A 13502-nucleotide genomic window follows, 5' to 3' on the forward strand; every position below is an offset into this window, starting at 1 on the left:
CCAGTGGCCCCTAGTGGACTGGCTGGAAAGTTCAGATGTTAGTGCGGAGAGGGAGCAGTCGCCATGCATCAAGAAGTGGAGAGGAGGAAAAAGGGATGGGTGGAAAGAGAAAGGATGAAGATAGTAATCTACAGGGATACTCAAAAAAGAAAAGGAAAAAAACTAACTTGCCACGTTAGAGGTGACCATTGTATAAACTCCTTACTCTTAAAAGGGAAGAATTAAGCATTTAACTTTCCTTTTAGGAAGAACTGTATGTAGTTCATCTGTAATTGATAAGGGAAAGCTCTTTTTTAAAGAGTTCCATGTAATAAATCTAGAAGGAATGAAAGAAATAAAAGGAATGAGAGTTGAAAAGTCACCATTTTGCAACCCAGAATGAAATAATTGATTCAGGCAAGTGTATCAATCATTAAAATTTTGAGAAAGGTTGTTAGGGAACGGGATACTATCATGACACCAAATATCAAATATCACCACACAGATTTGCAAATACATATATATATATGTAATTTTTTTTTTAAGTAACTTCAAATGGGCCAGGGGTAGTGGCTCACGTCTATAATTCCAACACTTTGGGAGGCTGAGGCAGGCAGATCGCTTGAGCTCAGGAGTTGAGCCTCCTGAGCTAGGAGCACGCCTGTGGTCCTAGCTATTTAGGAGGCTGAGGTGGATGGATCACTTAAGCCCTGGTGGTCCAGGCTACAGTGAGCCATGATGACGGCCACTGCACTGCAGCCTGTCTCAAAAATAACAAATTTTTTTTTGAGACGGAGTTTTGCTCTTGTTGCCCAGGCTGGAGTCCAATGGCATAATCTCGGCCCACCACAACCTCAGCCTCCTGAGTTCAAGCGATTCTCCTGCCTCAGCCTCCCGAGTAGCAAAAATAACAAATTTTTTAAAAGCAACTTCAAATGGACAGATCTAGCAGTTACCACCTTACCCAAGTACATAAATGATCAAACTGCATCACTCATAGTAGGACAACTTTGCACCGTGTGATCCTTGGAAAAATGCAACAAGAAGGACACCACATCATCTATTAAATATTCTTGCCAAAAGTGCTTAATCTTAATCTAATCAAGTCATTAGATCTGATTTGCAATTTATAGGAAATTTAATACAACACAAGGAGATATTTTGCAAACCCAGAACATTCCACAAGACAGCTAGCTGGTCTTGTCAAAAAAGCAATGGAAAAAAAAAAAAAGAAAAAAATTGGCCAGGTGCAGTGGCTCACACCTGTAATCCCAGTAATTTGGGAGGCCGAGGCGGACGGATTACTTGAGGTCAGGAGCTCAAGACCAGCCTGACCAACATGGAGAAACCCCACCTCTACTAAAAATGCAAAATTAGCCAGGCGTGGTGGCGCATGCCTGTAATCCCAGCTACTCGGGAGGCTGAGGCAGAAAAATCACTTGAGCCCAGGAGGCGGAGTTTACGGTAAGCCAAGACTGCGCCACTGCACTCCAGCGTGGGCAACAAGAACAAAACACCGTCTCAAAAAAAAAAAAAAAAAAAAAAAAAAAGAATTAGTTGAACATGGTAGTATGCATCTGTAGTCCCAGCTACTCAAGAGGCTAAGGCGAGAGGATCACTTGAGCCGAGGAATTCAAGGCTGCAGTGAGTTACGATGGCACCACTGCACTCCAGCCTGGGTGACAGAGCAAGACCCATCTCTTAATTAGTAAATAAAACAAAAGCAGGAATTTAAAAATGCTTAAGGCAATAACAACCAAATATAATGTGTGGCTTTTGCTTGGATCCTGGGTTGTTTTTTTTGTTTTTTTTTTTTTTTGAGACGGAGTCTCACTCTGTTGCCTAGGCTGGAGTACAGTGGCGCAGTATCAGCTCACTGCTACCTCCGCCTCCCGAGTTCAAGTGATTCTCCTGCCTCAGCCTCCTGAGTAGCTGGGATTACAGTCACCTGCCACCACGCCAGGCTAATTTTTTGTATTTTTAGTAGAGACGGGGTTTCACCATGTTGGCCAGGCTGGTCTCAAATTCCTAACCTCGTGATCCGCCTGCCTCAGCCTCCCAAAGCGCTGGGATTACAGGCGTGAGCCACTGTGCCCGGCCTGGTTCCTAGTTTAAAAAAAAAATTTGCTGCCTAAGACATTTAAGGGACAAGTGAGAAAATTCAAACATTAGCTGGGCGCGGTGGCTCACGCCTATAATCCCAGCATTTTGGGAGGCCGAGGCACGTGGATCACGAGATCAGGAGATCGAGACCATCCTGGCCAACATCATGAAACCCCATCTCTACTAAAAATACAAAAATTAGCCAGGCATGGTGGTGCACGTCGGTAGTTCCAGCTACTCGGGAGGCTGAAGCCGGAGAATCGCTTGAACCTGGGAGGCGGAGGTTGCAGTGAGCCGAGATCACGTCACTGCACTCCAGCCTGGTGACAGAGTAAGACTCCGTCTCAAAAAAAAAAAAAAAGAAAAGAAAATTCAAACACTATCTGAATGATGATATTAGGAAGTATTTGTAATTTTCTTAAGTGTAATAATGGAACCATGCTTATGTAAAGAAATGGTTTTTAGGATGTACATGATGAAATATTTAAGTATGGCCAGGTGCGGTGGCTCTCCCCTGTAATCCCAGCACTTTGGAGGCCGAGGTAGGCGGATCACAAGGTCAAGATATTGAGATCATCCTGGCCAACATGGTGAAACCCCGTCTCTACTAAAAATATAAAACTTAGCTGGGTGTGGTGGTGTGTGCCTGTAGTCCCAGCTACTTGGGAGGCTGAGGCAGGAGAATTGCTTGAACCTGGGAGGCAGAGGTTGCAGTGAGCTGAGATCATGCCACTGCACTCCAGCCTGGCAACAGAGAGAGACCCCGTCTTAAAAAAAAAAAATACAAAAGTTAGCCAGGTATGGTGGTGCACACCTGTTGTCTCAGCTACTAGGGATGCTAAGGTGGGGGGATCACTTGAACCTGAAAGGTCAAGGCTGCAGTGAGCTGTGAGTGTGCTACTACACTCCAGCCTGGGCAACAAAGCAAGACCTTGTCTCAAAGAAACAAACAATCAAAAAAAAAAAAAAAAAAACACAAACAGAGGGATGGCTGGGCATGGTGGTGCACGCCTGTAATCCCGCACTTTTGGAGGCAGAGCAAGGTAGGAGGATCACTTGAAGCCAGGAGTTCGAGAGCAGCCTAGGGAACATAGTGAGACCCTGTCCCTACAAAAAATTAAAAATTAGCCATGTGTGGTGGTGCACACCTATAGTACTAACTACTTGGGAGGCTGAGGTGGGAGGAGCACTTGAACCAGGGAGATCAAGGCTGCAGTGAGCCTTGAACATGCCACTGCACGCTAACCCCTTGACCCTCAGTCACGTTTTATTGGGCAGCCCCAAATTGATGGAGTCATCTAAAGAGAGGTAGCTTCCTCAAGTGGAAAATTAGGCTTGAGGACAAAAATTCCTTTCCTCCCACCCCCCAAATTATATTAGGAACAATGTGAAATAGAAAGAAAGAGCCAGGCACAGTGGTTCACTCCTGTAATCCCAACACTTTGGGAGACCGAGGCAGGCGGATTGAGGTCAGGAGTTCAAGACCAGCCTGGCCAACATGGCGAAACCCCATCTCTACTAAAAATACAAAAATTAGCTGGGTGTGGTGGCACGTGCCTGTAGTCCCAGCTACTCGGGAGGCTGAGGCAGAATCGCTTGAATCCAGGAGGCAGAGGTTGCGGTGAGCCGAGATCACGCCATTGCACTCCAGCCTGGACAACAAGAGCAAAACTCCGTCTCAAGAAAAAAAAAAAAAAAAAAAATTAGAATGGCCCCCAAATCCAAGACACTGGAAAAGTGGACCTTTACTTTGGATTTTCTTTTTTCTTTTTTTTTTTTAAGACGAGTCTTGCTCTGTCGCCCAGGCTGGAGTGCAGTGGCAAGATCTCGGCTCACTGCAACCTCCGTCTCCTAGGTTCAAGCGATTCTCCTGCCTCAGCCTCCCGAGTAGCTGGGATTATAGGCACCTGCCACCACGCCCGGCTAATTTATATAGTTTTAATAGAGACGGGTCTCGAACTCCTGACCTCAGGTGATCCACCCACCTCGGCTCCCTAAAGTGCTGGGATTACAGGTGTGAGCCACTGCACCCGGCCATGGATTTTCTAATTAAATTAGAAGCTAGCTGTAAAATATAAAACCTCAGGCATTTATTTCATAGAACTCTTTCCAGGGAAAGCTATAGATGCAGTATAGCCAACTCAAAACACTCCTTCTTCCCTGTTCCTCCTCAAGCCTTACACTCAGTGCCCAAACCCATGGGTTCCACCTCAGAAACATCTCTTAAGTCCACTCCTTCCTCTAGCCCCATGTCCCCAACTGCAGCCTCATTTCCCGCTTTCAGGAACTCAGGTTGAGGAGCTCCTAACTTTCATCGTACACTTTTTACAACTTGGTGCCTTTGTAATACTGCTGCTTCTGCCTGGAAGCCACTGGGTTAAGAGCACAGACTCAGAAGCCGGACTGTCTGAGCTCCAATTCTGACTGAACGTCTGCCTCACAGATTGAGATGGAGTGTAATGGCGCAATCATAACCTCCACCCGCCAGGTTCAAGCCATTCTCCTGCCTCAGCCTCCTGAGTAGCTGGGATTACAGGCATGTGCCACCACACCTGGCTAATTCTGTATTTTTAGTAGAGACGAGGTTTCGCCATGTTGGCCAGGCTGGTCTCGAACTCCTGGCCTCATGTGATCTGCCTGCCTTGGCCTCCCAAAGTGCTGGGATTACAGGCGTGAGCCACCACGCCTGGCCCACAGTTTCTTAAATATACTGATTTGTAGGGACACATCTAAAAAGTCTTAGCCGAGTGCGGTTGCTCATGCCTGTAATCCCAGCGCTTTGGGAGGCTGAGGCAGGTGGATCACCTGAGGTCAGGAGTTTGAGACCAGCCTGACTGACCAACATGGCGAAACCCTGTCTCTACTACAAATACAAAATTAGCCGGGCATGGTGGCAGGTGGCTGTAGTCCCAGCTACTTGAGAGGCTGATGCAGGAGAATCGCTTGAACCTGGTGGGTGGAGGTTATGATTGCGCCATTGCACTCCAACCTGGGCAATAAGAGCGAAACTCCATCTCAAAATAAGTAAATACATAAATAAAAATAAAAAGTTTTAGGAAAAAATTTAAAAAAAAATAAAAATAAGTATTATTCAGTAGATTTGGGGCAAAGCCCCAAATTACTCTCTCACAGCTGATGGGCAGCCAGGGTTAAGAATCTCTGTAGCAGATATGAAAACATATAAGCTAAAGGCCTATATCCATTCACCCAAGGGAAGACAATAAAGATTCATGCCACTCTGCCTGAGCCAATTTTGAAGAGTCCTCCCACTTAAAAAACATGGGAATCATACAGTGTCTTTCTCACTGATGCTCCGGTTCCCTTCTATGAAACTGATACACTTTAAAGGGTCTGTGGAAGGTTAGCAAAAGTAGTAGAATGTGCCATGCCCAGCCAAGGTGATAGCACAGGTGAGCTGAGACCAGGAGAAATAACTTTATTTGAATAGGACCCGAGACAGCATATTGGACTAAGGAGGAGAGGTAAGGTTCCAAAACCGCAGTCAAAGCTCATCAACCAAATGGACTCTACTTCCCAGCAACCTTGCAGTTAGTGCAACCAACAAAAGGCCTGCTGGGGAATGTATTTGCCACTAAATTCCCCAAGTATGCCAACATTACAAAAAAGATAGAGGTTTTTCATCATAATTGAATTTCCACAAACCTCCCCAATCACAAGTATTATAAGTGGAAGTAAAAAATCACATTTTACAGATCTCAAAGTTGTCTTCAACATTTAGTTCATCATCTTCAAAAAATAGCTCCCCTGCCTAATTCATTAGCTGTATGAGCTATCCAAGCAGCAACAAGATGGCCAGGCCATGGCAATCCTCTTCCCATTTCCCCTAGCCACTCAGGGCTCAACAGCAGGGTGAGGCTCAGGTGGAGGTAGGGGGTGGGGAGCACAAGGGCTACATTCCCCCAGTACAACATGGCATCTGAAGCTTGATGGGAGAGCAGAACTGGTGAGACTTGAGGGAAGGGTCCAGGGCCTGTATTCAGTCAGAATCACTGCTGGAAGAGGAGGAGGAAGAGGAGGAATGCTGCAAGGGGAAAGGGGAAAGAAGATAGCATCAGATCCAAATGACCTTTCATCACTCCGTGGGCCATTCTTTGGTGCCCCACCCCTCCACCCAAGTATCCCTTGCTTCCCTAAGAAGGTCAGGAGTCTTGAACAGACTGTACCTAAACAAAAGCAAGGGTTTCCTTCAGCAGTGAGCATACAGGAATGGATTAAACCATCCTAAATTATCACACGGAATTTAAAAAATTTAACATATTGCCTTTGGAGCAAATTTCCAACTTTCTTTACCTGAATCGATGCCTAGGCAAGGAATAAATTACAGGCACAAGCATAGTATAGTGCTAGGAAACAGCTGTTACCTTTTCAATGCTTATTCATTAGCTGCGTGCAAAGTCCTATGATTTTAAGAAATTGGATTCTACAAATCTAAGAAAAGACAGTAGAAACAGCAGTTGTATGTGCATGTATCTCTACTTTTTCCCAAGCACAATGGGAAAAAGTGGGGAAGGTGTAAGAAAAGGCTGGGAGTTCTATTCAAGGTTCCTTAAGCATATACTCCCAGCAATGCTACAGTTATTAAATAAAAACATTTTTCAGTCTCTCCAGGGTAATTTCTCCCCCTTTTCCCCACTAAATCTCAATTCTCTTCAGTTCTCTTCAGACCTTTTTTTTTTTTTTTTTTTTTTAAGACGGAGTCTCACCCAGTTGCCCAGGCTGGAGTGCAATGGCATGATCTTGGCTCACTGCAACCTCCACTTCCTGGGTTTAAGAGATTCTCCTGCCTCAGCCTCCGGAGTAGCTGGGATTACAGACACGCACCACCATGCCCAGCTAATTTTTTGTATCTTTAGTAGACAGGTTTCACCATGTTGGCTAGGCTGGTCTTGAACTCCTGACCTCGTGATCCGCCCGCCCCAGAATCCCAAAGTGCTGGGATTACAGGTGTGGACCACGGCGCACAGCCTTCTCTTCAGATTTCTATCAAAGACCCAGAATCAGGAATTAGAATCCACAAGGCAAATAAATACCGGGCAGTTAAATGTAAATGGAGGCCTCATCAAGATGCAGATTGGTTTAATCCTTCCAGAGTTGTCCTCAGAGTTGCTTTTATCCTTGCTATTTTTTGTTTGTTTGTTTGAGATGGAGTCTTGTCTGTCACCGAGGCTGGAGTGCAGTGGTGAGATCTGGGCTCACTGCCATCTCTGCCTCCCGGGTTCAAGCAATTCTCCTGCCTCAGCCTCCTGAGTAGCTGGGATTACAGGCATGCGCCACCACACCCAGCTAATAATTCCCAAGTGCTAGGATTACAGGCATGAGCCATGGCACCTGGCCACCCTTACCAATTTTTTTTTTTTTTTTTTTTTTTTTTTTTTTTTTTTTTTTTTGAGACGGAGTCTCGCTCTGTCGCCCAGGCTGGAGTGCAGTGGCGCGATCTCGGCTCACTGCAAGCTCCGCCTCCCGGGTTCACGCCATTCTCCTGCCTCAGCCTCCCGAGTAGCTGGGACTACAGGCGCCCGCTACCACGCCCGGCTAATTTTTTGTATTTTTGGTAGAGACGGGGTTTCACCGTGTTAGCCAGGATGGTCTCGATCTCCTGACCTCGTGATCCGCCCGCCTCGGCCTCCCAAAGTGCTGGGATTACAGGCGTGAGCCACCGCGCCCGGCCCACCCTTACCAATTTTTAACACTCCTCTAAAACAAAGATACTTAGTCTTGGAGCTGAGTATAAAACCTCCTTAGGGCTGGGTGCGGTGGCTCACGCCTGTAATCCCAGCACTTTGGGAGGCCGAGGCGGGCAGATCACAAGGTCAGGAGATCGAGACCATCTTGGTTAACACGGTGAAACCCCGTCTCTACTAAAAATACAAAAAATTAGCCGGGCGCGGTGGCGGGCGCCTGTAGTCCCAGCTACAGGCTGAGGCAGGAGAATGGCGTGAACCTGGGAGGCGGAGCTTGCAGTGAGCCGAGATCGTGCCACTGCAATCCGGCCTGGGCTAAAGAGCGGGACTCCGTCTCAAAAAAAAAAAAAAAAAAACAAAAAAAAAAAACCTCCTTAGTGCTAGGCTTTGTTAGAGGCCGAGTCACTGACTGCTCTTGTCCTCACTTTTTCTGCTGGATGATAGGGCAAAGGGCCCATGTAATTAACACAACGCCCTAAGAACACTGATGAAAGACAGAAGGAACTTCTGAACTAGACAGATTAATTCTGTTAATTATTATAAGACCTTGCTTTGTCAAAGGAATGACTTTGGTATTTTGACAATGTCAGTGGGCGTGTCCAACTTGCTAGAATATGCACCTGGCGGGAGGGGAGCAAAAGTTCTGGGAGAGTAGGGCAGAAAAGATTTGGCTTTTGATTCTAAAATCCATTCTAAGGCTCACCCTAACTCCCCCCAGATAGGAGAAGCCTGATGTTTATTTTCAAGATAATCAGATTCTTCCCAGTAGCAATCTTTTATAAAAAGGAAGAATCATCTACCAGAGCGACAAAATTGTCATCCCTCACGTCCACAGAATGTCAATCCCCCTCACCCAACCCCTGCCTACCTAGTCCCTCTGAGGGGGGACTCCTTCCCTAGCCAGTCTCCAGAGGGTACTGACCTTGCCATACTTGTGGTACTTGTGGTGCTTTTGGTGCTTGTGCATCTTTTTATGAGCTTTCTTCATTTTCTTCTGCATCTTCTTGTCCACTATCACTGCTGGTCCAACCATGCCAGGAGCCAAGGGATTCACAGGAGGGATTCCAGGGGCAGGCGGTGGGTATGGAGGAGGGTAGGGACCCAACGGTTGGCATCCTGGATACCCTGGCTGTGGCACAGGATGAGGGGGCCCACCTGGGGGGAAAGCTGGATTGCCATGGGGAGCTCCTGGGGGAGGAGGACAGGGGCCTGGGGGAAAGGGTGGATTAATAGGTGGTGGGTGGGCAGGATTGGAACCTCCAGGGCACCCAATATTGGGGGGATATGGATTTGGCCCTGGCTGCCCTGGTGGAAGAAGCAGAGAATAAACATTAGAATTCCCCAGAGTCTCCAACAACAAACAACAAAAAGAAAGAGATTCTTTCTCACTCAATACTTAAAGGGAAACGGAAAGATGACAAAGAAGAATGGAGGGTAGGGGAGACAAACTTGAGTTGGGGAGAAAAGGGGGAATGTCCCTGGAAGGGCTAGGGAGAGGAGGGAGACAGTGAACTCTGAGGAAGACAAAAGCACTGGTCAGTCCAGGCGCGGTGGCTCACGCCTGTAATCCCAGCACTTTGGGAGGCCGAGGTGGACAGATCTCATGAGGCCATGAGTTTGAGACCAGCCTGGCCAAATGGTGAAACCCCCATCTCTACTAAAAATACAAAAAGTAGCCGGGCGTGATAGCATGCGTCTGTAATCTCAGCTACTCCAGAGGCTGAAACAGGAGAATCGCTTGAACCCAGGAGGCGGAGGTTGCAGTGAGCCTGGGCAACAGAGACTCCATCTCAAAAAATAAATAAATAAAATTAAATTAAAAAGCACTGGTCAGCTCTAGACTAAGGACTTTGCTTTTGCGGGTACAGCAGGTCGGGGGTAGGGGAACTGATACAGAAACTTCCTGTTATAGAGCCCATCAGAAAAAGGGTTAGGGGTGGAACAGAACCCCCAAACACCTACCGGCATTGGGATTCCACATGTTTAGGTGTGTCCTCCAGCCTGAGGAGAAAGAAATGAGGCAAAAAAGATGACGGTCTAGAGGTAGGAAGTGGACTTAGCACCGGAGCCCAGCCCTAACGTCTTCACCCCACAGTAGGCTCTCCTACCTGGAGAACTACCACAACTTCCACATAAGAAATGTCTCTTTTCTGGCTGGGCGCGGTGGCTCACGCCTGTAATCCCAGCACTTTGGGAGGCCGAGGCGGGTGGATCACGAGGTCAAGAGTTCGAGACCAGCCTGGCCAACATCGTGAAACGCCGTCTCTACTAAAAATCTAAAAATTAGCCGGGCGCGGTGGCGGGCACCTGTAATCCCAGTTATTCGGGAGGCTGAGTCAGGAAAATTGCTTGAACCCGGGAGGCAGAGGTTGCAGTGAGCCGAGACCGCGCCACTGCACTCTAGCCTGGGCGACGGAGCAAGACACCGTCTCAAAAAGAAAAGAAAAGAAATGTCTCTTTCCACTTGTTTCTTCGCCCTCAATACCTACTTGGTTCCTAACACAGGAATCTAGTTCCCAGGGCCCCTCCACCCAGGTGGAAGCGTCTAACTCTTCGGAAGTAGGCAGTACCCGCGAGTCTCGGCCCCACCATCACTCATCTCCCTTTCCCTGGAACTGAGTCCGGAGGCCTTTAACCACGCACAGAGTAAGAAAGGATCTCAAACAACTTTCTCTCTCCCTGGGGAGGACCCCACCTCAGGCTAAAAAAAGGATACGCCTCGAGGCGAAGTAAGAAGGAAGTTGCCCAAGAACCTCAAATACTTAAATATGTGGACACAACCCCCTTCCTCCAAAAAAGAAAAAAGGCAAATGAAGATCCTAGCCCCAAGCTGCGAAGAGACTCTTGACCTAGCAAGGGGAAAAGGAAAAACCTATGGAATCCAGATACCCCATCACCTTTCCACCGCCGCCTGGGCTTGATGCGTTCTCCTTCGCAGTCTCGGCTCTTCCTAGTCACCCAGACCCCGTGCTTCGGCACCCGCCTCTGCTACTGCCTAATTGGTAATTATGTGGCCGCTCGACTGATGATTAGACAACAAACTAATCAATCACTCTGGTCCGACTGAGGAGGAAACGGTTGCTCTAGGGGCGGAGTGGAGCCCTTTACGGCTAGGCCAGTACTGAGAAGCCGGAAATCTCCTGGGGGCGGGGCTAGGCGGAGAGCGCTGGAGGGGGCGGGGCCAGCTGCTGGGCAAAGTCCTAGAGACACCGAGAAGAAACTCTGCCCTTGCTCTCTTACCTCATGGTTCACTGGGTGCAATACCTTGTAAAATGAATACACTATGGTAAGTGTTGTAATACAGATATAGACAGAGTTCTCGGCAAGGGCAGAAGAGCTGCTGAGTCCCAGCCCCAAGCCTCAATGTTCCCGGCTCCGTCTTACACTCGCAAGGGAAGCAAACAAACATTCTTGCGGAAGATACAGAGATTTCATAATCTCTCCCAGGATTCCCTCTCTCAATTGCATAGCTCCGCCATCTGTCAAGTAGCCTAAACCAGAAACCAAGGAGGGCGTCCGTGATCCCTCTGTCTCCTTCACCTCCCTTACCCCAAATTATCAGTTTTGTCTCTCAAATATATCTGGAATCTCTCCACTTCTCTCTGTCTTCCCTGCTCCAAACCTCCCATCATCTGTCGCCTGGATTCATCTCTCCCCTGAATTGCTACAATGGCCACCCTTTTTTTTTTTTTTTTTTTTTTTTTTTTTGAGACGGAGTCTCGCTCTGTCACGAGGCTGGAGTGCAGTGGTGCGACCTCGGCTCACTGCAACCTCCGCTTCCCGGGTTCAAGCGATAATCCTGCCTCAGCCTCCGAAGTAGCTGGGACTACAGACGCGGCTAATTTTTCTATTTTTTAGTAGAGATGGGATTTCACCATGTTGGCCAAGATGGTCTCGCTCTCTTGACTTCGTGATCTGCCCGCCTCGGCCTCCCTAAGTGCTGGGATTATAGGCGTGAGCCACCGTGCCCAGCCTTTAAAAAAAAAAAAAATACAAGTGGCCGGGCGCAGTGGCTCACGCCTGTAATCCCAGCACTGGGAGGCCGAGGCAGGCGGATCACAAGGTCAGGAGTTCGAGACCAGCCTGGCCAATATGGTAAAACCCCGTTTCTACTAAAAATACAAAAATTAGCCGGGCGTGGTGACATGTGCCTGTAATCCCAGCCACTTGAGAGGCTGAGGCAGGAGAATCACTGAACCCAGGGAGGGTTCTCCAACCTGGGTGACAGAGTGAGACTCTGTCTCAAAAAAAAAAAAAAATACAATCAACAAACTTGACCTAATGAACATACCTTGAACCATGCTCTCAAAACTTAACGACTGCTAATTCTCCTTAAGCATGCTTAGAGCATTTATAAAAATTGGTCACATTCTAAGCTAAGCATGTCTCAACTGATGCAATTCGATTTTGAAAGAACTGTTCAATACATATTCTCTGACCGCAATGTAAAATATAAGCAAACATACAGCTGGATTTTTTTTTTTTTAAGAAAAAAATTAAACAATTTTTTGTTTAAACTGTCATCCAGGCTGGGCACTGTGGCTTATGCCTGTAATCCCAGCACTTTGGGAGGCCATGGCTGGAGGATCAGTTGAGGCCAGGAGTTCAGGACCAGACTGGGCAACTTAGTGAGACCTCATCTCTACAAAAATGAAAAATTAGCCGAGGGTGGTGGTGCACGCCTGTAGTCCCAGCTACTCAGGAGGCTAAGGTGGAAGGATCGCTTGAGCGTGGGAAAGCGGAGGTTGCAGTGAGCCCAAATCGCACCACTGCATTCCAGCCTGGGCGACAGAGCAAGATTGGATCTCTAAATAAATAAATAAATTACCTTAAAATAACCATGGAAAGAATAAACCATGATGGAAATTACATACTTAGAAATAAGTAGGCGGGCATGGTGACTCATGCCTGTAATCCCAGCATTGTGGGAGGCCAAGGCTGGTGGATCACAAGGTCAGGATTTCGAGACCATCCTGGCCAACATGGTGAAACCCCGTCTCTACTAAAAATACAAAAATTAGCTGGGTGTGATGGCACATGCCTGTAATCCCAGCTGCTCAGGAGGCTGAGACAGGAGAATCACCTGAACCCAGGAGGCAGAGATGGCAGTGAGCCGAGATGGTGCCATTGCACTCCAGCCTGGCAACAGAGCAAGACTCCGTCTCAAAAAAAGAAAGAAAGAAAGAAGCAGGCCGGGTGTGGTGGCTCACACCAGTAATCCCAACACTTTGGGAGGCTGAGGCAGACAGATCACTTGAGTCCAGGAGTTCAAGACCAGCCTGGGCCACAGGGGAAACCCCATCTCTAATAAAAATACAAAAATTAGCTGGGCGTGGTGGCTCATCCCAGCTACTCAGGGCTGGGATGGGAGGATCACTTGGGCTGGAGAGCTGGAGGTTTTGATGAGCCAAGATCGTACCACTGCACTCCAGCCTGGACAAAAGAACACAAAAAGAAATAAGCCATAATGAGGCCAGGCGGGGTGGCTCACGCCTGTAATCCCAGCACGTTGAGAGGCGGAGGCGGGCGGATCTTGAGGTCAGGAGGTCAAGACCATCCTGGCTAACATGGTGAAACCCCGTCTCTACTAAAAATACAAAAAAATTAGCCGAGCGTGGTGGCAGGCACCTGTAGTCTCAGCTACTCGGGAGGCTGAGGCAGGAGGATGGCTTGAACCCAGGAGGCAGAGCTTGCAGTGAGCCGAGATTGTGCCACTGC

At 47.8% G+C, this 13502-nt stretch overlaps 1 protein-coding gene across 3 annotated transcripts; it reads right to left on the bottom strand.

Moving 5' to 3' along the window:
- Positions 1–5498: 5498 nt before the first annotated feature.
- Positions 5499–10931, bottom strand: PRR13 (proline rich 13). Of its 3 annotated transcripts, none has more exons than XM_016923335.4 (4): positions 10682–10931; positions 9747–9785; positions 8707–9089; positions 5499–6124 (listed from the first exon to the last, which is right to left on the bottom strand). In XM_016923335.4, the coding sequence occupies exons 2-4, from the start codon at positions 9763–9765 to the stop codon at positions 6080–6082; spliced, it is 447 nt and encodes a 148-aa protein (XP_016778824.2). In that variant the 5' UTR covers positions 9766–9785; positions 10682–10931; the 3' UTR covers positions 5499–6079. The 3 variants fall into 3 exon arrangements, with proteins under 3 accessions (XP_016778824.2, XP_016778825.2, XP_016778826.2); XM_016923336.4 differs by having other exon boundaries at positions 10674–10915; XM_016923337.4 differs by having other exon boundaries at positions 9893–10765.
- Between the last annotated feature and the right edge of the window lie 2571 nt (positions 10932–13502).

Source organism: Pan troglodytes, chromosome 10 (assembly GCF_028858775.2).
Source record: "Pan troglodytes isolate AG18354 chromosome 10, NHGRI_mPanTro3-v2.0_pri, whole genome shotgun sequence".
NCBI classification, from domain to species: domain Eukaryota; kingdom Metazoa; phylum Chordata; class Mammalia; order Primates; family Hominidae; genus Pan; species Pan troglodytes.

Excerpts from the sequence above, each read along its gene's own strand:
- PRR13 (XM_016923335.4), bottom strand. Across the intron at positions 6,125-8,706 it reads AGTACCACAAGTATGGCAAG|CATTCCTCCTCTTCCTCCTC; the intron begins GTCAGTACCCTC and ends TTCCCCTTGCAG.